Source organism: Corapipo altera, unplaced genomic scaffold (assembly GCF_003945725.1).
Source record: "Corapipo altera isolate COAL_440 unplaced genomic scaffold, ASM394572v1 51, whole genome shotgun sequence".
NCBI classification, from domain to species: domain Eukaryota; kingdom Metazoa; phylum Chordata; class Aves; order Passeriformes; family Pipridae; genus Corapipo; species Corapipo altera.
In genome coordinates, this window is record NW_020884892.1 from 12,517,797 (window position 1) to 12,543,807 (window position 26,011).

Sequence of the window (26,011 nt, forward strand, 5' to 3'; positions counted from 1 at the left end):
ATTTGGAAAAGGCACAAAAGAATAGTTACTGGTTAGTCTCTCTAAGTCAAGTGTTGCATCTTAGATGTCTTAGTTCTAGGCCTGGTAACGTTAAATATTTTTGCAATATCATGGATAGTGGAAGAAGAATTATACATAAATATCATTAGTGACGCTGAACTGTGGAGGGTTGCAGGCTCTCTAAAGAACAATAAAGAAATATGCTTCAGAATGACACTGATAAATCAAAATGAATTTGAACAATGTGAAATTTATTTCAGACAAGTACGAAATGCTGTAGACTTAGTGAAGAAGACAAAGGTGTATCAAATAATGAGTTAGTACCCGGACAGAGGACTAGTCTCCAGCAAATACATCAAGAAAGCACAAACCAGTAAATAGCTATAAGAAAAATTGTTAAACAACATGTCCTTGTTGCACAAGTTTGTGTTTGTGCAAAAATAAATTGCTATTATAGTATTCGCCCTTAATTTTTGCAGGCACACAACCTTCATAAGTTGCAGATAGGATTAATAAGGATGCTGGAAAGTGTTGAATTCTTAAGTAGCTGAACAAAATGTGCCTTGAACTTCATTTACAAATGTAAATGATATTTGATATTTACACAGCCTTTAAAACTGCGTTGGTAGTTACACGAATCTTTTCATGTTTCCTAATCAGATATTTTACAGTATATCTTAACAAAATGCCCCACCCCAACAAAAAGAAACTATTTCTTAAATCATCAGGTGGTGGTGTGGCTCAGTAGGCCTAACATTTGTCCACTACGGTGTGCTAGGATAAGTATTAAAGGTTAGGAGTAAAGTATACTGACTCAGCTGTGGAGCCCAAGCTTGCTTTCACCTGCCCACGTCTATGTGTAGTCTGTTCTGGTTATCTTTCTAGTAATTATATTTTTATAAATGCGGTATTTTAAAGTTTAATCTTAATTTATAGCAAGTGGATTAGTGACCTACTATCTTTTATCAGTTATTAGATCTGAGTATTTGCAAACTTTTCAACTCAGATATATCAGGATAATGGTCTCTCAGAGTGCTCAGATAACATTATCTCATTACCACTGATATCAGTCAAAGACATAATATAAGAATTTAATAGATAATAGGCTCTGATACAAGATATTTTCAGACTAGTGTTATTGGCTTTTTACTGCATAATTTAGATTATATCACTCTCCAGTCAAATGTCATGAACAAAGGTAAAATTCTTTTGGTGAAATACAACTTAAATTTTTGAAGTAATACTTTATTTATATGGTAAAGTAAATCAAAATCATTATTCTAAGGGATGTTTACTCACTATCTGCTCTAGTCTGGAAAATCTGCATAACGTGCTGGCTGCTCAACTGGGGCACCAGATTTTCCTTGAGTATAAGATATTTCATTCTGAAAACACAGACTGTTGGTAAATCTTCTAAACTTTGTTTTTGTTCTCTAGTAAAGCTTTTTTATATATTAGTCAATATATTAAGCAATTACATTAATTTTATTATAAATAAATACTTCAGTAAATATTTTGCATTCCTTATAAAAGCCAGCATTATTAAGCAGGACTACTTTCTTCATTTTTGGGGGAAGAAGGAGAGGCAAATAGGTGAGAATTAAGAACAAACTTTATTTGCTTATATCACAATAAAAATATTAGTTTTACATTCTAAGACACAAATATTTATTTAAAATATTTTTTATATTTTTAGCAGCTGTAAATTGAAGACTTTTGAATCCAAAGAGTTTTATAAGTAACACAGACTGATCTAGTAAAATAAATTTTAAATATTTCCAGTTATCACCTTTTGTTATTTTAAATAATGTTAATTATCTGCAGTTAAAAATAGACTAATGGATGTTATAGTATTCAGGAGAATCGGATACCTTTGTCTTCGTTCATAATTTCTTGTTTATTGGGTTTTTCGACATTTACTGCTCTTTAAATCTTCAGTATGGTGTGTGTTAACAGAGACAGCGATATGTTCTTAATTTGGACAAATTAACCTACAGATTTTCTGTTTAGAGACGTGGTTCCAAATCATGGAGAGGTTAAACTGCTGTGACATGGATCACTAGTTCACTGTCTGATTTACTGGAAACAGCATGTGGCTAGCAGTCAGACCCGTGCAGTGGTGCCCCAAAGCGTATGCTCATCTCTGATAGCAGCACTTAGTTTTAGAAAGAAAATAATGACATAAATTGTGACTTTACACACACCTGTGTATGAAGAATTGAAATAAATAAAAGAATTTTTACATGTATATATGCTTATACTTCAAATTAAGAAGAAAAAATTCCTTGTCTCATTACCCATAAGATTTGCCACAGATGTTGCTTTTTAAAATTCTTTTTATAATATCTATTTTTCTGAAAAAATGTTAAACACACTGAAAAATTGTATGTGTCTGGTTTTCTGGATATCTTAGCATATGTAAACTCAATAATCAGTAACATATCAATACTACGCGTTGGTGCATCCTTTTCAACATGATCTCTTGTAAGTAGAGGAGTTTGGCTCAGACTTTCTTTACACACACACTGTGTTCATGTATATCTACGAGTAGCTCAGTTCAGTGTCATACCAGCCTAGGTCTAGAGTTGGAAGCAGTACAGCTGCAACAATAGGAATCCTTGCTCAGAGCAATTATTTGTGCTTCTGTGTTCATGAATATCTCTGCAAGTTGTTTTACTTTGAAATACAGGAGTGTGTTAACTTCTGCCAGTTATGTGGCACAAAAGGCCTAGATATGCTAGTAATCTACAGAATATACCCAGAACTGAAGAGGACATTGATTCTCGGTAAAGAACAGAAGAGATAATTTCAGTCACTAATCTCTGGAGTCAGTAATAAAGGTATTATTTTGCATGAGAAAAGTAACTCTTCTAATATTTTAAGATTCAATATGTGTTTCATAGATACAGGGTTTAGTGCCGGCAACCACTAGTGGATAATCTAGTACCTCCTCCCATAAATGTCAGCCTCGTGCATTTCATTTGTTTTTCTGTGCTAATTTAAAAAAAAAAGCAAAACCATCTTCTCCAGTCTTCTCTTAAAAGTGCTAAGAAATAAAAAACCCAACTATCTCATTTTATTTTTTTAAATCTGTTCTAATACTCACCATGGTTTGCAAAAATAGGGTGAAAAATACACTTAGTGTGTGTTTAACATTGACTTCAGCTGCTGTTTTTTAGAGAAAGAGAACTGTGTTTTTTACATTCCTTTTCTTTTAAATTTGATACATTAGGAAAAGCTGGTACATCAATTTTGGGGTGAGGCATCTCTTGAAGCACCTGGAACACTTCCTCTCCCTCCTTCAGAGCCCTCGTGTCTGCCCAGCTGTTTCTCTCACATATTCTGACTCCTGTCTTCTGGCTGCAGTTATGCAGTAGTTTTTCCACTTTCTGAATATATTCTCCTAGAGGGGCTACCGCTGTCACTGATGGGTTCATCCTTGGCCAGCAGTGGATCCATCTTGGAGCCAGCTTGCATGTGCTTTGAAGGACATAGGGCAAGCTTCCAGCATCTTCTCACAGCAGCCAGTCCTGTCGCCACACCTCCTGTCAAAACCTTGGCACTCAAACCCAGTAGAATCCACCAAGTGCAATGGTTTCTGTTAGGAGAATCTCCTTCAGTGTGGTGCTCTCTATGGTAATAGCTGCAACACTTCCTGACCCCCCTCATTTTATGACCTCAAAGCTCACAGGATTAGTTCCTCACATACTTTTTTCCTCATTATGATTGACTGTGTAGTTTTTGCCCTTTCTTAAATACATTTTCACAGAAGTGACAGCAGCTCGGATGTGGGCTCAGCTGTATCCTGCAGTGAGTTCATTGTGGAGCTGACTGGAGCTAACTGTGCCTGGCACAGGGCAAGCCTTGGTCTCCTGCAGAGGCCACTCCTGCAGCTCTTTGTGATAAAGAAATAAAATGTTCTGAGATTTTTTTTAGGAGGTGTTAATCTACAAAAACAAGAAAAGAAAAGCAAACAAACTGCATCCCCAGAAGAAAACACAATATAGTTTACTAAACTTCATATAAACAGAAACATCATGTGTTCTTAACTTCTCACTTTGTAGGTTTTTATGACCCATCAAACTGGAAATTAGAGTCTAAAATCTCTTTGTAAAGTGTAAAAGTAATTTCTTCCAAAATGAGGTGTTTTACATGAGTGCTGATACTACTTGTCCAATCCCCTTCTCCCTTTTTAACTCTTCTAATAAGGCTAAATGTGAGCTGTCCTGTCCCTTATTACTCAGATTTTTCAAAGCTTTCATCCTTAAAGACATTCTGTTGGTTATATGTCTATGAAGTAAAAGTGATGGAGGTATATGATAGCCACATCTCAATTTTATCATAACATCTTAAAAATACTTCATGCAAAAAATAAGAAAGATTTCCCTAATTGCAGTCAGAGAACATGAATGTGTTAGAGAATATGAGTGGTACAAATACAGTAAGAGAAGTATGACCCAGTACACAGAACAAAAGCAAATTCATAGTGTTTAAATGAGATAAATTATCATAGAAAACTAGTGCAGTTCTAATGATTAGAGCAGTTTAACTTGGGAGATTTGGACTCTATTTCTGTCTAGGAGTAGCAGGAGCAAGGAGGTGGCAATAGGGAGCCAAGGATGACTCCACACAGGCCACACTTGCTATGCACTCACCGATGATATGCAGTCCTGCAGGGGCTGAACACAGGGGTCATAGCCAGGGACTTAGATAACAAAGTCAGTTGACAGCCCCCAGTGTGGCAAGTGATAAACCAGGTCCAGGGTCCCTCCAGTCACACAGAGACGATGAAGGACAGAGCTAGAGCAGTCTTAAGTTGAGCTGGGATGGGGTTCCTGGACCCAAGGGCAGAGACTTAACAGAGTCCCCAGGCAGGGCTAGTCAGGGTCAAGAGGGTGCCCTTACAGCCCAGGCAGTTTCTGATTTTGTCTTAGGTTTTCGTGGTGGAGAACAATATATTGTCTCTTTATGAGTTGGATTTTTTTTAATTATTGTTATTATTAAATAAAGAATGGTACAGCTTCTTGATATTTGTCAAGCACTTTGAAACAGAAGTTCTGTGGAATTGAGGAAGAAATATATTTGCTTACAGATATATTGCAGAAGGAGGAAAAGTCACTACAGATAAATGTGATCAATTTTAAAATGTAAATGTCTTATGCGATAAATTCAGTAGAATTAGAAGGAGCCCAGATGTTTAAGATACGAAAGTTCTTGCACAATATGTAGCTGAGCAAAAGATTAATTTACAAAAACTGTAAGGTGGAAACTAAGGTGAATGGTTCTGTGAGCAATCTGCATGGATTCCTTGACAGATTTTAGAATCTACCTTGATACATTTTTGAAGGGAGAAGATAGGAAATAGGAAGAGATGAAGATTTAGAAAAAGATCACCTGTAGTTTGATTCAAGCTTTTTAATGTTTATCCTCTTACTTTGTATTGATGAGTTGTTCTTTAAAGGCATTTCAGGTCCTTTGTCTTATTATCACACCTAAAAAGACGAAATAATATAACTGACTCAGACCTAACATGACAGCATTTTGAATTTTTATTCTAACGTTAAGGAACAACTCTTTTAAGATATATTTGCATTTCGATGTAATATCTAACTAGGAGTGACTAGAGTGGCAGATACTCAGAAAAACTAGATTCTAAAAGTATTCTTTCTAATAAGACCCCTGGGGTTCTTGATTTTGCTGCAGAGTGGGAGTAATTTAACTTATATTTTAAACTTTATCTCCATCCAGAGTTGCATGCCAGTTTCCCTTCATGCTCTGCAGCAAATATAATTAGAGTCTTTTACTGGTTTGAAGAGATTTTCATTTTAACTACTGTAGTTAGATGAAGTACTAAGGATTAGGGAGAGAAGTTAAATGAGAGTTAGCTTCATGAAGAAGTAGTCTTTGCTTCCGATTTCCAATGCCTCCATTGGAATTCTTCCAATTCTTTAGTGTGCATCTGATCATACTGAGAGCAACTGACAACTCAGTAAATATGACTTTTGCCTTATTATTGGGAAGTGGCCGCAGACCTTTTATTAATCTGGATTGATGGATTGACTCTTCTGAGGTGTCGTGGCCTGGGCTGTTTTTGGCTTGTCTTTGAGCTCTGACAATTGTCTACTGGTCAAATAGGTCAAGACTGTGTGGCTATCATGTATACACAAGGTTTGATGACCCTAGGCAGTTGCTATGTAACACATATTGGTCCTCTGTATTAAATGGGGAGGAGAAGCCTGGGAACCACTGAGAGAAACAGAAGGTTCTGTTTAGGAAACAATAAAATTACCCAAAGATTATTCAAGATTGAGGAAGGAGAGTTGTGTCATGATGATTTCAGGATACTGATCATAGAATCTTAGAATGGTTTGGGTTAAAAGGGACCTTAAAGATGATGTAGTTCCAAGCCCTCTGCTGTGAGCAGGGGTACCTTCCACTAGACTAGATTACTCAGCACCTCATCCAGCCTGGCCTTGAACATCCCAGGGATGGGGCATCTACAATTTCTCTGGGCAACATGGTGCTGTTCCTCACCATCCTCACAGTAAATAATGTCTGTCTAATATCCAATCTATACCCATTCTCTTTTAGTTTAAAGCCACTCTTCTTGTCCTGTCACTCCATGCACTTGTAAAAGTCCTTTTAAACCTTTTTTGTAGGCTCCCTTAAGGAACTACAAGGCCACAATTAAGTCACCCTGGAGTCTTCCCTTCTCCGTGCTGAACAATCCCAATTCTCTCAGCCTTTGCTCATAGGACAGGTGCTTCATCCCTCTAATCATCCTAGAGGCCCTTCTCTGTGCTTGCTCCAACGGGTCTATGTCCTTCTTGTGTTGGGCATGCCAGAGCTGGTTGCAGTACTCCAGGTGGGATCTCAAAAGAGCATAGTAAGGGTAGAATGACTCACAATAAACTTTTTTTATTTGGAAAAGAACAAAGATCTCAGAACACAGAGCAACTATGAACATTTAAGCATAACTCTGGGGAAAAGGGATACATGTTAGAAACATTTCTTTAATTAAAGAAGTTACAGGTAGTATTAATGAGACTTTCAATATTTAGACTGTTCATCTGTTATAGCATCAATTGGAGTAATAATAAGTTTTGACACCACATATGGGACTATTCTCTTCTATCCCAACATGATTTTGTGTGCAACAAGCTATATATCAGTATTGCATATATGATCTATTGACCATCACATTGGAGTACAGTCGATGTTTTTGTGGTTTTTTGGTTGGTTCATTTATTAACACTTACCAGAAAGGCTCAAGAACAAGCTTCCTTCCCCCTTTCAGGCAGTATTTGTAAGTATAACAATTTGTTATATAAAATTGAAAAGAGAACAGCTTGTTCTGAAATAGTAGGATTATGGCAACATTTTAAGAGAGGTAAACTATATAAGCCTCTCACAGATAACGGTCTCAGTTATTCAATTTGACTATTGCCCAAAGAAGAAATTGCTCACATGCAAGTTGTATTCAATTTAGTTTTATTTAGAGTAACAGTAAAAGTAGAGAGAAGAAATGTGCAAAATTCAAGGGAAAACATTCAGATAATCACATTCATCTTTATACCTGTCCAGGGTTCTCAGCCTTGGGATTCTTGAAAGAGACAGATTTGTTTTAACATGTGCAGGAAAAAAATCCTGGGACAGCTCTTGGTGTCCACAATATCCTAGCCTCTGGGCCACCAGGATGAGTGCCTTTGGGGAATGCCTCACCTGCACAGCCTGCAGTAGCTGGTGCATTCAAACTCAGCAGTGCATTCATTCTCAGTGGTGCATTCAAACTCAACCGCCCCTGATCCTTGCTGATTGCCCTGACCAGATTGATCTCATCAGTTATACCAAGGAACTGCTCAGGTTGCCACAGCTTGTGTGGTAGAAAGACTCATGCATTAACCATCATGTACAGCCTAGCTGAAGTTGATATTTATATTGTTTCTATGATCTGCTCAGGGAGTTTGAGTGATAAGTGCAAGGTCACTTTGCATATGAAGTATTTGCATCATATTTATGAATAATGACTCCTTTCATAAGACCCTGACATCTATATGAAAATCATCAGCTTATGCTGGTCCTGCAGGCAATCAGGACAGCAACACTGTCTATCAGTGTTATTTACTTTTGTCACAAAGACCAGATTACTTATATCATAGGCTAAAAATTCACAGTATATGTATTTGGAAGGTTCCTTTTGCCTTTCATCATACTTCATTATTCTACCAAGTCAAGAGCTTAACTGGAAAATTTTTGACATATGAACAACTGACTTTATAAGCTGCAATCTACTTTTGAAGTTAGAAAGTATTTCTTAATCTTGGCACTTTTCAAAATTTCATATCCATGGTACTACAAACTTTCATTAATCATCAGCTGCACCTTTATTCTGTCCTTAATAATCATACAGAGGTTTCTCATAGACTTGCTTTATATGACAGTAACTTTACTCCAAAATTGAACTATTTCCAACACTGCAAAGGCATGACAAGGCTTTCATATATTTCAACACTGACATTTTTAAAACAAAGACTTTTTTTTATCTTTCAGACATCGTAATGTACTTAACAAAAAGTCATAGGGTGAATTATTTTTATCACTCTAGATGAATAACTCTAAAATTAATCAATGGATTGTTAAAATAATTTACAGAACAGTGTTTTTTTTTAAGGTTACATAATGCAGAACTTTTTTTTCTTCTACTTCCCAGACATTGGCTTATTTAAGTTTTCCTTTGATTGTTTTACAAATCAGAAATAAGTAATTGCAGTGGAGTTTCTACTTAAACCTCTAGTTTAGTTCTAAATAGCTCATGAGGCTAAATTTGAATAATGGCAATTTACTGTTCTAAAAATAAAAAACCAGCTTTTTGTCATTCATTTGGCTGTGGTTCTGAGATGTGGAAAAAACAATCAAGGCTACATCTATCTTCAACCTTGTGAATGTCCTGATTCTCAGAAACACAGAATGCTTAGTCCCACTACAGACAATATTACAGGAACTAACAATAGGAATTAGGTCTTTTACTAACTTCTGCCTTTGTAACCACTTAAAACTTAGGCTGTATATTACCCTCAAACTGCTAGTAGAACATTATATTTTAGATTCTTTTCTTTTGAACATTTTTCCTTTACTTTTCTACTCCATATTTACCTCTGAGAAAGAACTAGTTTTAGGGAGAGAAAACTTTACCTTCTTTCCTCTTTCAAGACTGAATTAGTACTGTTTACTTTCTCCCTGGAAGAATGTGTTCTGTCATTCCTTATGACTAGACATTGAACTATGTCATTGCAGAAGATTAACTCAATTCCCTTCCTGTTTTGTTTTCTTTATTCATATGCTTTTTGTGTTTCCAAGTTAATCTTACTGTGTCATTTTTTGCTTTCATCATTTGAAGACTCAACTAGGAAACTTTACTTATTTTGATAATGTAATTACTTTTAGTCTCTTTTCTGAAGCCGGTCTGTTATTTCACTAGATGGTCAATTCCTTAATCATCTAGAGAATTAATTGCTCGAGTGTACTGGATGCACACACAAGAGCAGCCCTGATAACCATCTGCAGCTTTGGTGTCACACATACAACTAAATGAAAACTTCAACTTAAATAAAAGTTCTACAGCTTCTGTCACAGAGATGTCTCATTAAGTCTTTTTCTGTCATACAGATATACCAATGTTAGATATGTTAATACTGCATAAGTGTAAGCTGCAATTAAAATTCTAGGAAATTCACAGCTCTTAAAATACTTTTATATTACTTGAATATCTATATTAGAAATACTTTCACAGAAGCAAAATTTACAGGCAATAATCCATCTTGTTGACCTATGCTGTTACCCAAAGATAACTGAAAATGCCTATTAGGAGTTAACTTTTATTTCATATCTTCAACAGAATTAAAATCTTGAGTTCTCAGTTTAGACAGCAATAGATTTTGTAAAAGATAGAAGAGGTTGTTTTTTTTTTTTTGCTTTTTGACAATATGTGTCACAGTGTCCTTGCTCTGAAATGTTTTAATAGAATTTGGATAGAACACTTCCAGGAAAAAAAAAGGCCAGTACCCAAAGTTGTCATGCAACAGACAGTCACATCTGTAATGACTACCATTAAGACCCATTAATATAATCACTGGAACTGGAAACATAAAAAATATTGATAGGCCTAGTCATAAAAAAAAAAACCCTTACGTTTTTAGTGGTTTACCAAAGTATCGATGTTTAGGTTAGTGTCTGAAATTCAACGTAAATATCATACAAAGTGGATTGATGGAACAGGAGAGGTATGTTGACTTAGTCGTTGAATCCTTCAGGATCTTTCAAATCAAACAATGTGTTAAATATTCAGTTGTTTTCAGCTTTGCTTCTCTAGTGTGCAACTGGATGTTTCTAAACAGATCTGTATTTTTAAATAAGAGATCTGAATTTTAATCTTGTGCCCCACATTGTGGGGTGGATCCTTTTCTAAAAGATATTTATTATGAAGCTTGCTGCAAGAGTTATTTTGTGGGATCAAGACAGTCATGGGGAACAAAGAAAAAGATGCTAGAAATCTTTTCTAATGAGTATACGTTGTATACAAGTATAGGAAACACAATAAGCTGTGAGTGGTTGATACTTCAAATTTCTCTTTAATACAAGTACTGACTAATTTAAGCAAAATTTAACCAAACCAGACAGGTCATTGATTAGATGCTGCTCTATTGGGTACATCTTTCCTTTCAAGGGGCAGGTGGCTGCTGTCTTTTCTAGTGCATTATACTGTGTAAGTATTAAGCCCCACTAGCATGTACATGTACATGGACAATGCTCAATAGGCCTTATCAAAATATGTGATGCTTTGCCCTTTTTTAATCAAAGCTTTTTATATAGTAGTTTTATTTCAACAGACAAATAATTCCAATGAAAAAGAATCCGCACAGCTCTTTTGCATCAAAACAAGCACTTAGGTTTTTCTAGTGCATATATATGAGTGATGAGATCTATGTGTGCACCCAGTCATGCTATGATGAAAGTCTGTGTTAGTCTAAAGCTTTGGTAGTATTAGAATGTGTTTCAGCACTGGTTTTAGATGTGGTATCAACCTCAAATTCTTTTTTTGATTAATTCCATTTCTGTGAATCCCCTGGCACATGAGGAAATGTTGGAATCATATGCTTAATAAAAAGTTTTGTGTGAAAAACTTTGCTGTATATTTTAAAACAAACCCAAAACTTTTTTTTCTGTTAGCAATATTTTTGGACACATTGAATGCCTAAATTAAAGCTTTTATTAGCAGGTCTCGTGTGTTTGTTACTTGATAATAATCAGTGTATTGACAATTCTGACAATCAGTGACAATTTGTTTGTAAGAACTGTAGTTTTGGATGATTTTTAGTAATTAAAGCTATCTTGGTACATGAACAAGACAGGAATTTTTGAACCTCTTCTGATGATTATAGCTAGAAGACAGTGTACATTCCAAATGTCCAAGTAACTGTATAGTATTCCTCCTCTGGAAAAATGGAGGATGGGCACTGTCCTATTTAAAAAACAAAAAAATCCCCACTTTGCAACATAAGGTGGGAGTTATTTGTTAGAATTTTGAGGGCAAATAAAATACTAATTGACTTCACTGGATGGTTAGCCTAAAGAAGAGTGATTTTTTTTTTTTAATTATTAGCTAATTAGTGCATGAAGGAGTGGGATGGAGCCATGCTCTTGGAATGAAGTGCAAGAAGAATGAAATTTTGATTCTCAGAAGTGTTAGTGTCTTATTTCTCCTGTAAACTGTGATTTACCCACAAGCAAATAAAATGCATAGATAGGAACTTTACTGACACATCTACATGCACAGTCTTACACTTCTACTAATCCCTTGATTAGCAACAAAGGTGCGTTATTTCAGTAAGCACTTCTTTTTTCCAATACTTTTAAAGTAAATAACAGTAAATGCTTTTGACTATACACAGTGGTGAGATACTTTAAATCTCTAGTTTAAAATTAGGTTCTCCATTAACATATTTAAGAGTTTGTCAAAGACAGCTGCAGAAGGGAATCTTGCTCTTTGTTGACTGAAATTTGCTGTGCAGGATTCAGTGCAGCTGAGAGGGAGCTTTTGAATTATAAAAGAAGATGAAACAGCTGCATTTCCTTTATGGAAGATATGCTGTATTTACTTTGAATTTTAGGAAAATACTGTAAATACAGCATAGCTATGCGTGGAATAGTAGCTGGCACAGAAGTAGGTTGGGCTGCCAATGCATTATGGTAATGGTGAACAGCTTTATAATTTGCTGAGAAGATAAATTGACATGAGAAAAGGGGCGGTTGTATAAACAGAATAAATTTTGTCAGTATGCAAATCTACTTTATGGGAACAATCTGACAGAAATCATGAACTGCAAAAATCCAATTTTAGGAACTGTGAATTTACTTAGAAGTCAGCATGTGCTTACTTAGAATCACCTCAAATATAACTTAGAGCTGTCAATGATAGATGTATTAATAAATATTTGATTTGTTAGGTACATTTAACTAGATATTAGCTATTTTTGAAACAAAATTAGTCTTTTACCAATTTCATATCAAAATGCCTAGTGCAACATTTTCTCATGCCTTGGACAATACACTTACTTAAAATTTATTTTTCACATGTTTTTGTGATTTTTAAAGAGAAACCTCATTATAGGAAGAATATATATATGAGTCAAAATAGGTGTTAGGAACTGTGCTTTACAGCCTTATTTTTGTTCTAATTGTTCAGTAAGACCTCTTCCACTAACAAGCTTATTTTAAAATATGTAACTAGTGACAAGTTGTTGCCTCCATATCACCTAAAAATTAGTTGGAGGGTGAGAATTTAAGTAAAAGAGCTATTTTCTCTTGCCTCATTAGGTAACATTATTATACAGAGAAATAGCTGTACCAAAAAGGACACCTAATTAAAGTTCTACCTTCCAATGTCAGAAGTATACTAAAGTATACTTCTGACATTTTTAATAAGAAATTTGTAGCAACTAAAGTCACTTTATGGCTGGTAGAAAAGTGCATTTCATGATAAAATTCAGAGTGAAAATTCAGAAATATTTGATGTTTTCTAATCAATAAGTTTAGGGTTCTGCCTCTTAATGCTGAATACATGTTATTGTGCAGTTCTGACTTTAATTGGTACAAAGCAACGTGCAAATGTAATTTAATATCTAGCTGGAACCATGCATCATGTAGTAAAGCTAACCAGAAAAGGAAATGAATTGGTTTTGTTTTTTTTATTATTTTGTCATTAAATTCTGAATATTAGTATTGCATATAATTTGATGAAGTTTCTAATGGTTTGGTAGAAAAAGGTTTAATACTGACTGGAAGGCAAATCAGAAAAAGAGAACTGAAAGGTCCACTGAGCCCAGCAGCTGAATAACCAGGGAGTTTGGGGGCCCAGAGTGATCCTGGAAGCCACATAGCAAAGTACCAGCAGCTGGAAAAACGGGTTTTGTCAGAATGAATATTTCTATCAATCTTACTGACTGTAACAATTTAATATCACAAATACAAATTTAATATTAGAATTATTTGATCATAAAATGCGAAATAAAGTATTCGTTGATATAAAAACTAGTCTTTCCTTTTTTAACACAAACAAGAAGGAATACAATCAGAATCATCAAGATTGAAAAAGACCTCCAAGATCATTCAGTCCAACCTCAGAAGGGAGTTGGAGAGCTGAGGTTTCCTTTCCGTGTCTTCTGCCTACACTCTAACCTTTGCAGACCAGAACACTTTTAATTTTTCTGCTGGGTTGATGAACACATTGATTCTTTCACAGAATGGCACTTTAGTAATATGAATGGTAGATAGAAGACATAAATGAATACATATATTTGTATTAAAACTGCCTCTCTATACATGTCATGTTGTATCGAAAGTGATGAACTAAATGACATTTTTGGATCCCTTCCCCTTTGTCTGAAACAAGGATTAAACCGATATGTTCAGTTTCCTGTTGTCATGGTTTGAGATAGCCGAAAATCCAATTCCCTAGCTCCATCCCCCCTCCCACATCTCAACCCAATGTGAGATGGGTTTTTCCAGACAAAACACAACCAGACTCAAAGTGGGGGAAAGGGAATATATTACAATGACTGTACAAATAAATATCCTAATACATTATACACAAAATCACAACTATCTCTACCATGACATACAGTAAAAAAAAGTGTTGTAACTTCTTAATTTGCAATATCTGGTTTAAAAATAAATAAATAAATCAAGAGAGACTGTAAGTAGCAATTCTGACTGATTTTTGCATATTTTGCATTAGGGATGGTATTAATGGCTTGAGCCTGTCAGAGAACTACAGGGACTATCTAGATTTTTAAACCCCAAATACCAACTAATATGAAACCACTGTTCCTTGGAGTGATGTTTTTACAGGCCCATGGAGAAATGTGTGGCAATTCTGTGAGGCTGAAGTGAGGGGGTACAGCAAAAAAGAGGTACTAATATAAGAACTAATACTAATACAATACTACCTAATCCATTTATCATGTCCTGCTGCAATCTCATAGTCCTATTTTTTTCTTTCTAGGATCTAGAATTTTGAGTCAATTTCATAAGGTTAAAGAACTTAGATTCTCTATGTTCTCCGACTGAAATGCATTAGATGAGTTAATGTGTCTCCATAGTATAAAATAAATTTTTTTGCAAGCATTTGAAGGAGTTTTTATAGCCTGTGGTAACCGCCAAGCATATTGTCATTTATATTAGTGCCTGAGGGAAAGAGGGTGCTAGAAAAGTTTCAGAAATTTGGAAAGTGTTCTTAAACATATTCTGTTTTCAGATAGAGTGGTTGTGAAAAGATCAAAAGAACACTACCTCCAAACTATTATTCTTTCAAAAATCTTCCTCACAAAATAATACCTACATAGGCTTATTAGTTATTTATTTAAGGAAGGTTTGGGTTTTTTTCCCACTTAAAAAAAACACTTCAAAATTAGTTGCTTTGTTATGAATACAGTTTATCACAAAATAGAAGAGGAATCCTTTATGTCTGAACATAAAATGGTATACTTGTTGTCTAGTATTTTATTCTAACTACAGGAAAAGCTTTGTTTAGAAATAAATGGAAGGACATAGATAATCCTGAAGATGTGACTTATCTTTCTGATTTTGGTGAGAAATATATCTTGGATTACTGGCTTGATGGAAGAATTTTTTATATGTAGCTTATTCATCTTCTTTCTAACATGACATCTCATCTAAAAATAAAAGTTAAAGAAAAAAATACACAACAAAAAAAAAACAACCAACCAAACCAACAAGAACTTAAATACAAATATTCCTAATGAACAAGTCAAGATGAAAGACTACATTAATTGGAGCAATCTCCTGATGTTAAAAATAAAATAAAACAAAACAAAACAACCCAGTAAAAAGTCATGTAATTTTGTATACTGAGTCTAGTGACTCAGAGTTAATGTTCTTTGTAGAAGCCCATATGATGCTGTAGTTTGGATTTGTGACTAAATCAGAGTTGATAAAGTTTTGGCTACTGCTGAGCTGGGTTTGCACAACAATCAAGGTTTTCTTTTCCTCCTCTTCTGTCCCCATAGACCAGGCATAGGCAAGATACTGGGAAGGGTCAAAACCTAAACAACTGACACAAATTGACCAAAAGAATATTTCATACCATATAACTTCCTGGTCAGCAATAAAAGATGAGGAGAAGGGCTGAGACAAGTAGTCATTGCTTGGAGACCAGTTTGATTATCTCTTTGTGCAATATGGTGAATTATTGCCTTTGCATCACTTGTTTTTTTTTTTTTTTTTCTTTTTTCTCATCTCTTCACTTATTAAACTGTCTTTTGAAGAGTCTTTATTTTGGCCCAGGAGACTTCTTACTTTTTCTCTTCCTGTTCTCTCCGCTTTATGCTGTTGGGGGCAGAGAAGGGAGGGAGTGAGCAGCTGTGTGGTGCTTGGCTGCTAGGTGGGTTCAATCCACCACAGTTCCCTTCTCTTCTTGTACTTTTAATAACTGATTTCAAAGTCACTCAAGTGATGGAATATTTCTTTTTTCTTTATACCCTGAATGTAGAAAATTACTTACTCTTGAAAAATAGATGTCAGTATTGTAGTTTCAAAGAGTGGTCTGCATAACCTAAACTCTCTTATTCCGTATCTTGAATGTGAAAGTCACAGGGCACAATCCTTTCCCTGGTGCCAAGAACAAGGTTCTGCCTAGCCCGTGTAATGGATTGACCCTGACTGGATGCCAGGTACCCACTAACGCTGCACTCTCACTCCCCTCTACAACTGGACAGAGAAGAGAAGAGAAAAAAAAAACCAGTGAAGGATTCATGAGTTAAGAGCTGGGAGAGATTTAGTGATCACCATCACGGACAAAACAGACTGAAAGAGGGGATATTAATTGAATATATTACAAACCGGATCAGAGCAAAAGAGTGAGAAGTAAAATAATCTTAAAAACACCTTCCCCCACCTCTCCTTCCTTCAAAGTTCTACCTCCTCCCCTGCCATGGTGCAAAGAGACAGGGCATGAGGATTATGGCAGTTGTTTCTGCCACTGCTCAGGGACAGGAGTCTATCCCCTGCTCCCATGGGGTCCCTCTCACAGGAGACAGTCCTTGATGGACCTCTCCAGTGTGAGTCTGTCCCACAGGCAGCAGTTCTTCCCAAGCTGCTGGCCCGTGGGTCACTCCTCCATGGCGTGCAGTCCTTCACCAATGAGCTGTACCAGTGAGGGTCCCCCACAGAGGCCACAAATCCTACCTGGGAAAAACCTACTCCAGTATGGGCTTCCCTCTCCATGGGCTGCAGGACCCTGCTCCATCTTGGGCCTCCCACGGGGTCACAGCCTCCTTCGGATATATACCTGCTCCAGCATGGGCTCCTCCATGGGCTGCAGGTGGGTCTCTGTACCCCGATGGTCCTCCATGGGCTGCAGGGGCACAGCTGCTACACCATGATCTGCACCACAGGCTGCAGGGACACAGCTCCACCTCCTTCTGCACTGACCTCGGTGTCTACATTGTTGTTCCCATGTTCTCACTCTGCTCTTCCCTGGCTGGAATTCTTCCTGCACCACAACCTTCTGTTCTTAAATATGTTATCTCAGAGGCATCACTGTTACTCCTAATTGGCTTGGCCTTGGCCAGTGACGGGAAACCCATTCTGGAGCTGACTGGCATTGGCTGCACAGAACTGGGGAAGCTTCTAGCAGCTTCTAGCAGAAGTCACCCCTGTAGCCACCCCCGCTACGAAAACCCAGCCACAGAAAACCACTATACCCGTTATCCAACCTGGATAGACACAAATCCTTTCTAACCTGAGTGCCATTGTAGTTGCATCTTGACAGTACTGTGTCTGACCAATAACATGATTGTGTGGTTTTGTAGCACTCATTTGTATCCCATCATTTGGTCATGCATAGTGGACAGCTTTGACTATTCATGCTTGTTAAAACTCTACTAACTGATAAATAAAAAGTTCTGTAGGGGGCATGTCAGTGAATACTATTTTGAATATAAAGGTTTTCCTGATAATTTTTAAATCTTTTAATAATCATCTTTATTTGTTTGTTTTTATTCAGACTGTCTGGAATGAATATACCTCCTCCAGTTATCAGCAACAAAAACTGGCTCAGACTACATTTTGTAACAGACAGCAATCACCGATACCGTGGATTTAGTGCTCACTACCAAGGTACCTTTAAAGAAATACATTTTTTGTTGTGGCTGTTTTTGTTAGGATAAATAGTGCCTGATGTTTTAGAGGGAATGGGAAGTGCCCCTTATAAAAAATCCTCATAAAGGTATACTTTGCTGTACAACCTGCTATATCAAATTATAGTATGTTAGAGTATGGGTATTTTATTATCAGGAGATATCTGCTTTACTTTAGCCTGTGACAGTACTTAGCTTTTAAAAAAGGTCCTAATATTCTGAAAAATACTGTGTAACAAATACAGAAATCATGGGTTTATAATTAAATTATGTAATTGACTCTATAGTTGTATAAATTATGTTTGTAAAACAGTAAGTTTCTATTTACTAATGTAGTATTTAGTCACTATTATCTCTTACTGCCTATTTCTGAATGCTTTGCGCTATAAAAGGTTTAATTAACTTGTAAGATTCTACCCACTGTTTTTATGAACAAGCAGTATTTTGAGTAAGAGTGAAATCATCTGAAGCATTAATTTGAGGATATCACCATTTGGAACAAGGTCATTCTGTTGATGAAGTGCTAATGAAAACTGAACTTCATTAGTGTATGGGAATACTGTAAATAATATTTTTCAATATCCACAGTGTACCAGTGGGCCTTCAGGGGACAGCAACCCTTTTTGTGTTTTTTCCATTTATCTGATGAAAAAAAAAATCATGGCATTCTTGTCAGGATTTAGTTCAAGAATTTAATTTATTTCTTATAGAAAATTTAGCATAGGAAGAGATTAGCTACAAAAAGTGGAGTGCAGAATCTGATAAAATTAGTCAACTAATGTAAAAATTGCAATTAACAAAAGCCTATGACTGCTTTTTTCATGAAATTGATCTTTGATAATAGTAAATTTTACAACTCTGTCATTGTCTCAAATAGCCTATTTTATACAAGAACAGAAAATATTTGATTACTATTTTCAACAAATATCGTATATCTCTATTTGGACTTCCTGATTCATAGATCTTCTGAAATATGCATTCTCTGTGAGTTTACATGAAAGAAGCTTTCTTACTGAAGCTCCAGGGCTGCTACAGCTGTTTATGAAAAGCACTGACTTGTTTTTTGCATGATATCTTTCATATCAAATATGATAAATCACACTCTTTACTAGGAAATTTCTATTTTACAGGACTGTTAAAAAATAGACAGTAGGAACTTTCTCTACTAAATCTACCCCGCAACTGAGAAATTGCATGATAACTATTTTGGTGGTTTGAGTGAAGTAGTTTGGATTGTCGAGCTGTTCATTTTGAACTAGTGAGAAAAAAAAGAACAAACTATGTCTCAGATGGCACATATACATGCATTCCTGCTGAAAGTGTGAGGTAATACGTAATGAAAGAGAACAGACTTTCAAAAATGTGTTTTATGCAAGACACATAAAACCTGTGAGTTGGTAGGTGTAGGAGATTTGAATATACTGTGTGTCTTCTATTTCTCTTTACTACCTATGAATGTAGTGATTACATAAAGGGGTTTTTACTATTGTTTTGCTTTGCTCATTTAATTTTTAATGTTATATTGCTGAATGTATATTACTAAGTTGTCAAATGATTCAGAAGCCCACCATATGTAAAATTAAAGGAATGTCTTTTGCAACTCTCTAAAAAAAACATAGGCAGGAAAAATAATCAGCATGTTAAGTCATTAAGTGTGCGTACTTAAGCCTGTATGATCAATAAAAAATAACCTTAATAGTAGAAATGTAAAAATGCATGGTCAGGTAGTAGGGATGAGTAGTTTCTGGGTCAATGGTAGACTAAAGGAGAGACTGTGATGAAATTAAATAAATATCATAGAATCATAAAATGGTTTGGGTTGGAAGAGACCTTAAAGATCATCTAGTTCCAAGCCCCCTGCCATGGGCGGGGAACCTCTCACTAGACCAGGTTGCTCAAATCCTGCCATGAACACTTCTAAGGATGGGATATATTAAAAATCTTTAATACCTTTAAAAAACAAACAAAAATATATAGTACAAAGTATTTCAATTTGTTAAGAAATGAAACCTTACCTTTTTTCAGTTAGAGACAACTTTAGCCTTCTTATAAAGACCGTTTTCAAACATTAACCTCACTGCTATGCTGGCATGAGTTTTCAGAAAACCAAATACCTGATAAAAATCCAAAAGAGATTCACAAAAAGCCACATAGTACAGGTGCCTCTTTTTCTTTCTCCATCACTTTTGGGAGGGTGTCTGTTAATCCTTTCAATAGCCTGTATTGTCACTGTATTACACAGTAATAACTGTAACTTATTTCTGAGTTCCCTCCTTGAAACTTAATATTTCCTACATAGTACCATTGTAACCAGAATTACTAATTTCTTACTGTTTCCTCTACTTTAATTTTCTTTAACCTAGAACATTTTGAAGGGGCCAGGTACCAAATTCGGAACTTCAGAACAGTGCATGATTTTATTCTGTAGCTCCATGGCATTTCATACCTTTTTCACCTAATTACTCTCTTGGCTTGCTGATTTTATTTTCACAAGTAGGCATTTTGTGCTAGTATATTTGGGTCATGGTTTAATCCTGAGTAACAGTGAAGCCATCCCACTGCCACTCACTCACTCCACCCCCACAGTAGAAGAGGACAGAAAATAAGAACAAGAGTAAAAAAAGTACATGTTTGAAAGGAAGGATGTGGAAGATCAATCATCAATTACTCTCCTGGGTAAAACAGTCATATTATAAAACTGACTGGGGTTTTAGAAAACAAAAACAAATAGGAAAACAAATACAAAAAACACCCTGCCTCTCCTCTTTTGTAGGCTTAACTTCATTCCAGGCACTTCTTCCCCTTCTTCTATCTACTCCATCACAGATTGCAGTTTGTCTCTGATGGTGGGCAGTGCAGGAGGTTCAGGTCAAGGTGTAGGAGTTAATTTCTGCTACTCCTTATTTCTTACTCCTTTCTTTTTTCATTTATTTCTTCTTGATGTTCACTGACCCTGGACCACAGTCTCTTAGGGAAAGAACCTGTTCCAGTGTGGGTTATCCATGGGCTCCAGTCCCTAGAGAGTTTTACTAACTCTGGAATGGAGCACTCATGCTCTGACCTTGTTCCTTTTCTTCAGTGTTTGTTACCTTATCTTAAATACATCTTCACAGAGAAACCACAAATTCTACTGGTCGGCTCAGTTGTGTCCTGGGGTGGGTCCATTGTGGAACCAGATGTGATAAGCATGGGACAGTTCCATGCTACCTGAGGGCAGAAGGCACATGTGCAGCCCCTTCGCCCCCCTACTTCCAAACCTCTGGCGTTTATACTAATTACAGTCTTATTCCTTTCTGTTCTCTTAAGTTTATGAAAGCTGTTTTTTTAAGATTCTTTTTCATAAGGCAGCCTCATATCAGTGTAATATATGAAGCTACTGTAGCCTAGATGTTTGAAAAGGAGACTAAAAGTGACGTAATGCAAAGTCAAAATATAGTTGCCTATGAAAAAAAGAAAACAAATCCACAACAGAAAACCTAGTAAATTTTTGTAATTTTTTGTAAACACCCTTTTAGTTTAAATAATTACCATATTTTCCTAATTTTCTGTTTAAGACCTTGCAAACAGGCAAAGGCCTGTTCAGGCCTTTGAAAATTTTAAAATTGATTTATACAGAACAAATGAAACCTACTGAGATACATGAAACTGTGGGAAACTCTCAGCTTCATATAAGAATATGGTAATGAAAGTTATGTGTATTACTTTCTTTTAATAGAAATTTTATATTCATGAAAGATAATGATTTATACAATATTTAAAAGACACTGGTAAACAATAATCAAAGTCATATGTGTCAATTAGAAGAGAATCAAAATGTTTCCCTACCCAAGACACACTTATTCTTGCTTGTCTGGTCATCTGTGTTTCAGCACATCTTTCTATTCACTGAGGGTTCTTTGTCTTGATGTTTTCTCTTCTCCTTCCTTTGTTAAAACTCTCTTTGAATCAGAAACTGTTGGCTGAAGTAGAACAAAAGCTTCTTTGGATCCTCCTGAAGCAGTCGCTTCAATGTTTCTTGGCAATGGTAATCCTCTTTTGCTGTTTCTAAAATTAGTTGAGCTTTTTTACTCCATCCATTTGCAGTTTCTTTTGGTCACTGCTTTCTGTTGGCTACTTTTTGCACTCTATCTCTTATGTATGAATCCATAATATTATCTAAGTGGACAGAAGGGATTAAGTTAGCCTCACAGCATCTGCTCTTACAGACTGGCATACACAAACTTGAACCTTCTTTATATCAGGCATACCCAGATTCTGAAAGGGCTTTCAGAAAAAAGCAAAAACAAAGCAACTTCAATATCTGATAGTTAAATATTACTTTAAACATCTATAACTTTGCTATCTTTTCAGATCCCACATCCTTTTCCTCTCACTCTCTCTCTACATTCCTCCTCCTTTAAAGTTCTGGAAGGTTTCAATAATAGCCTTACCGTTGCTATTTATTTCACTTGTGAAATCCATTTCTAAACTGATTTTGCTTCCTTCTCCTGTTCATTTGCTTCTGTTTAAGCCACATGAAAACTAGTACCTCCACTATGAAGAAAATAGTATAAAATATGTAAAAAATGTAAATTGAGTGCACAACTACATTTGCCTGCCATTAGGAATTTTTGCTTATAGGAAAATACAGAAGAAGAGCTGAAATATATCCATCAGATTTTCAGAATAAAATAAAATTTAATTGTCATGCTCATGTTTAAAAGTGTGCAAATGGTTACTCTTCTTAATACTTGACAACCAGCTATATAGAGCTGAGGTTGGATAAATGCAAGAGCTTTGAATGTGGGATGCTGCAATATGGAGAAAAAATGTTGAAAAGTTTCCTCTTGCTCTGCTTGATTTTCTGTTGTTATTTTCTTTCTCTTTTAGTTATTTTGTACTTGAATAGAAATATATTTTCATTCAGAAATTATTTATGGAGTTAGACTTCTCAATTTTTTTTGTTGGTTTTGCTTTGAGAAAGAATTTGGAGCAATTGGCAATCAGGTAAAGAACAATAGCTGAGTTGCCTCAGAACATCATGTCTAGAGTTGCCAGAAGGAGAAAACTCTTTTCAGAACATTTAGCAATTTAAACATATTTTGTCATTCATTCCTCATCTCAAAAGCTATTGCAACAAGCTATTAGACACCTATAGGTATCAAGATATCCATTAAAGTTGGAGAGCTCTGAAGCACTGTGCATGAATATACATGCACTGATATATCACTGAAATCGCCTAGGGTACCCAAGATGTTTTTATAGTAGTGACAGAAGTGCAGAGGCTCTTTGGACGGGCAAACCAGGGAGTTGCAAAGAGATACATAATGAAGTTACAAAATTGTACCAAGTCAAATTAGGCATTGGTACCTGAACCTTCCCCATACCTTGCTAATCCTGCTAGTGAGGGTTGCAGAGTGATACAGCTGACCCTGCTGGCATTGGGTAGAGGTGCTCTAGAGTGAAAAATACATCTGCATAGTGTTGGCAAATTTGAATTTACAGAACATATGGTGTGGTTTAGTGTGTACCTAAACACTATGCAGCTGTTTGCTCCCAGTGAGGCAGGGGAGAGAGCTGGAAAAAAGGTAAAACTCATGGACTGAGATAAAGCCAATTTAACAGCAGAAAAACGATGGGAAAATAATAATAATGATAAAAGAATATACAAAACTAGTGATGCACAAAGCAACTCACCACCAGCTGATGAATGCCCTACCAATCTCCAAGCAGTGGCTACAACCACTCAGCCAAGTCCCCTCAGTGTTATTGTTCAGTACAATGTCACATGATATGGAATACTTCTTTGGCCAGTTGGGGCCAGCTGTCCCGCTGTGTTCCCTTTCGACTTCTTGTGCACCCCCACCCTCCTCATTGGCAGAGCAGCATGAGAAGCTGAAAACTCTTTGACTCAGTAAGTGACAGTAAGCACTGCTCAGCAACAATTAAAACATCAGTGTGTTGTTCTCATCCTAAATCCAGAACATGGCACTGTAACAGCTACTAGGAAGAAAATTCACTCTATCCCAGTAAAAATCAGGACAGCATGCCATTCTGGCACAGAAACTAGAAGATGGGAGAATAAACACTTATAGGCAACTGTTATGTCCTTAAGTACATGCTTTAAAACTAATTAAAGCACTACAATGACTAAATTTCCTTTTCTTATAATAGCTTGTATGTCTAGTGCAACTACAGACACACTGATGTAGGTATCTTAATCTCAACTTGCACCTACTACACACTTACTGAAATTTTTTTTTACTACCAGAAGATTCATGGTCTTGAGATTCCCTGAGAGAAATAAAGGTGCTGTATCACTTGAGTCACAATTGTAGAAGTCTGCTACTTGAACAGGGCTGTGCCTGCTTCTGCTCAGGCCAGTGCAAATAGGTTGCTGCTTGTATTGATAATTTATTTGACAGAAGATAGATTTTTTCTTCCTTTTTTTAGACAGATACTTAGTATCAGAATTGTAAATCTGTGACTTTTAAGACACTGAACTTCTATTGTCAAAACAGCCCAGATGTCTATGTGATTTTTCAATGGATGGAAGCAAAAGGAGTCCTCTCTTCATAGACTGAAAGGAAATTACTAGAGCTTCTCAGAAGATTTCTTTTTTTCCCTCCAGACATAACAAAAACTTAAATTGCATACGTTGTCACTTAAGTCAATTTTTGGAGTGGATTTTCATACTCGTGGGTCTTTTAGCTGCACTTCATCTTATACTGAGCTATATTTTGTAAACAGATTATTTTTCACCTTTTCACCCTTGAGGTGTCTTTTATTCACAACTATACACCCACACAATAACGGTGCAAAGAATTACATTGATTTTGCTCTAGTGAAATCATATAGGAGAAAAAGTGCTGCATTTGCTTGACCCTCCCCCATTTTAAAGAACTTATTTTTAGAATTCTGCCAATGATAAGTTTTAAAAACATCATTGTTGACAGTTAGCTCTGTATGCCCATCCAGAAAGATCTGTTTTTAAAATTTTAACTCACCTTTTTCTACTTCAAATAAGATAATGCTTCATTTAAAAAAGTTGATAGTACTAATGTTAAATACTAAAACTTGGCAGTCTGTGCGAATGTTTAAATTGTTGGATTGTAATTTACTTCTGAAATAAGCATTAAGTGGTGCAGTAAAGAGTCCTTTCCAATTTTAATGATTTAACAGATACATCTTCTTAATTTCATACTTACCATAAAGAAAAACCTCTAATATTTTAGGTGCGTTCAAACATTTTAATAGCTTTCTATTTCATTTAGTATTCTACGCACTTCTGGTTTTGTTTACAAAAGAGCAAATGATAATATTCTAGGTACTACTGACTGTAAATAATTCCATCTCCTTTTTAGAAGACAACAAAAATGTACTGAGATACTATTTATTTCAATTTAGGTAATGCTTAGAAAACATTTTCTTTGGTTAGGTCAGTTTTGTTGAAAGTTCAATAATTTATAAATTTAAATGAAAAACATAATTTCAAGCAACAATAAAAACCAAGGAAAGGATATATTGAAACTATAAAATCTGTAGGTAATATGAATAATCCTGGTTTATGGAAGGGGGAAAAGTATTTAAAGCTCAGTGTGGTTTTAGTGATCCTGTTAGTACATATATAAATATTATATACAGTGATATATAAAACTATTTTTATATAATATATAATATATATTTTATATAGAACTGCATATACTATTTATAATTATATATACATGTTTACATATAGTAATACATGTGTGTATATGTTTACATATACATATTTTATACATATATTAAAAATATTTCATCCAAGGAAATCCACTAAAATTCAAGAAAAATTAATTATTCTCTAGCAATTGAACACTTCTATTGATAGTACATAAACTGTACAGTGTATAAGACGTTCAAAATACTTAATTTTGATAAGGTCAAAACATTGATCCATTAACCCATACATCTGTATGCTTCATAGCCTCCAAACACTGTAATATATTGCACTGATGATCTGTTCGTGTCAAGAGGATAAAACAACTGAGGGAAGAACTTGGAATGAAACACTTGTTTACATTCAAAATATTTAGTGCTATTGAAATTAACTGTTGGAACATCTTGTTTCCCCTTTGAAAATTGTTGACATGCAAATGTTCTCATAATATGCTTGGGCTTTTTTTTAAGTGATTTATATTTTTCTGTAGTGAAAATCCTCTTACCGTGGTCGAACGTGGCAAGCCATTTAAGTTAATTTATTAACAGTTTTGAACATTATAAAGTTTACTGGACACTAAAGGAAGCAAACCTGAAGTGGTCGAACTTTAGAAAACAGATTT

The 26,011-nt window shown here is 35.5% G+C and overlaps 1 protein-coding gene across 6 annotated transcripts in view; it reads left to right on the forward strand.

Annotated features, from left to right (window-relative positions):
• Positions 1-26,011, forward strand: part of CSMD3 (CUB and Sushi multiple domains 3) — a 610,641-nt gene that overhangs the window by 216,090 nt on the left and 368,540 nt on the right. For all 6 annotated transcript variants that reach the window (XM_027645674.1, XM_027645676.1, XM_027645678.1 and 3 more), the window contains exon 6: positions 17,582-17,694. In XM_027645674.1, coding sequence (XP_027501475.1) covers positions 17,582-17,694 — 113 coding nt within the window. The remainder of the gene's footprint in view (positions 1-17,581; positions 17,695-26,011) is intronic.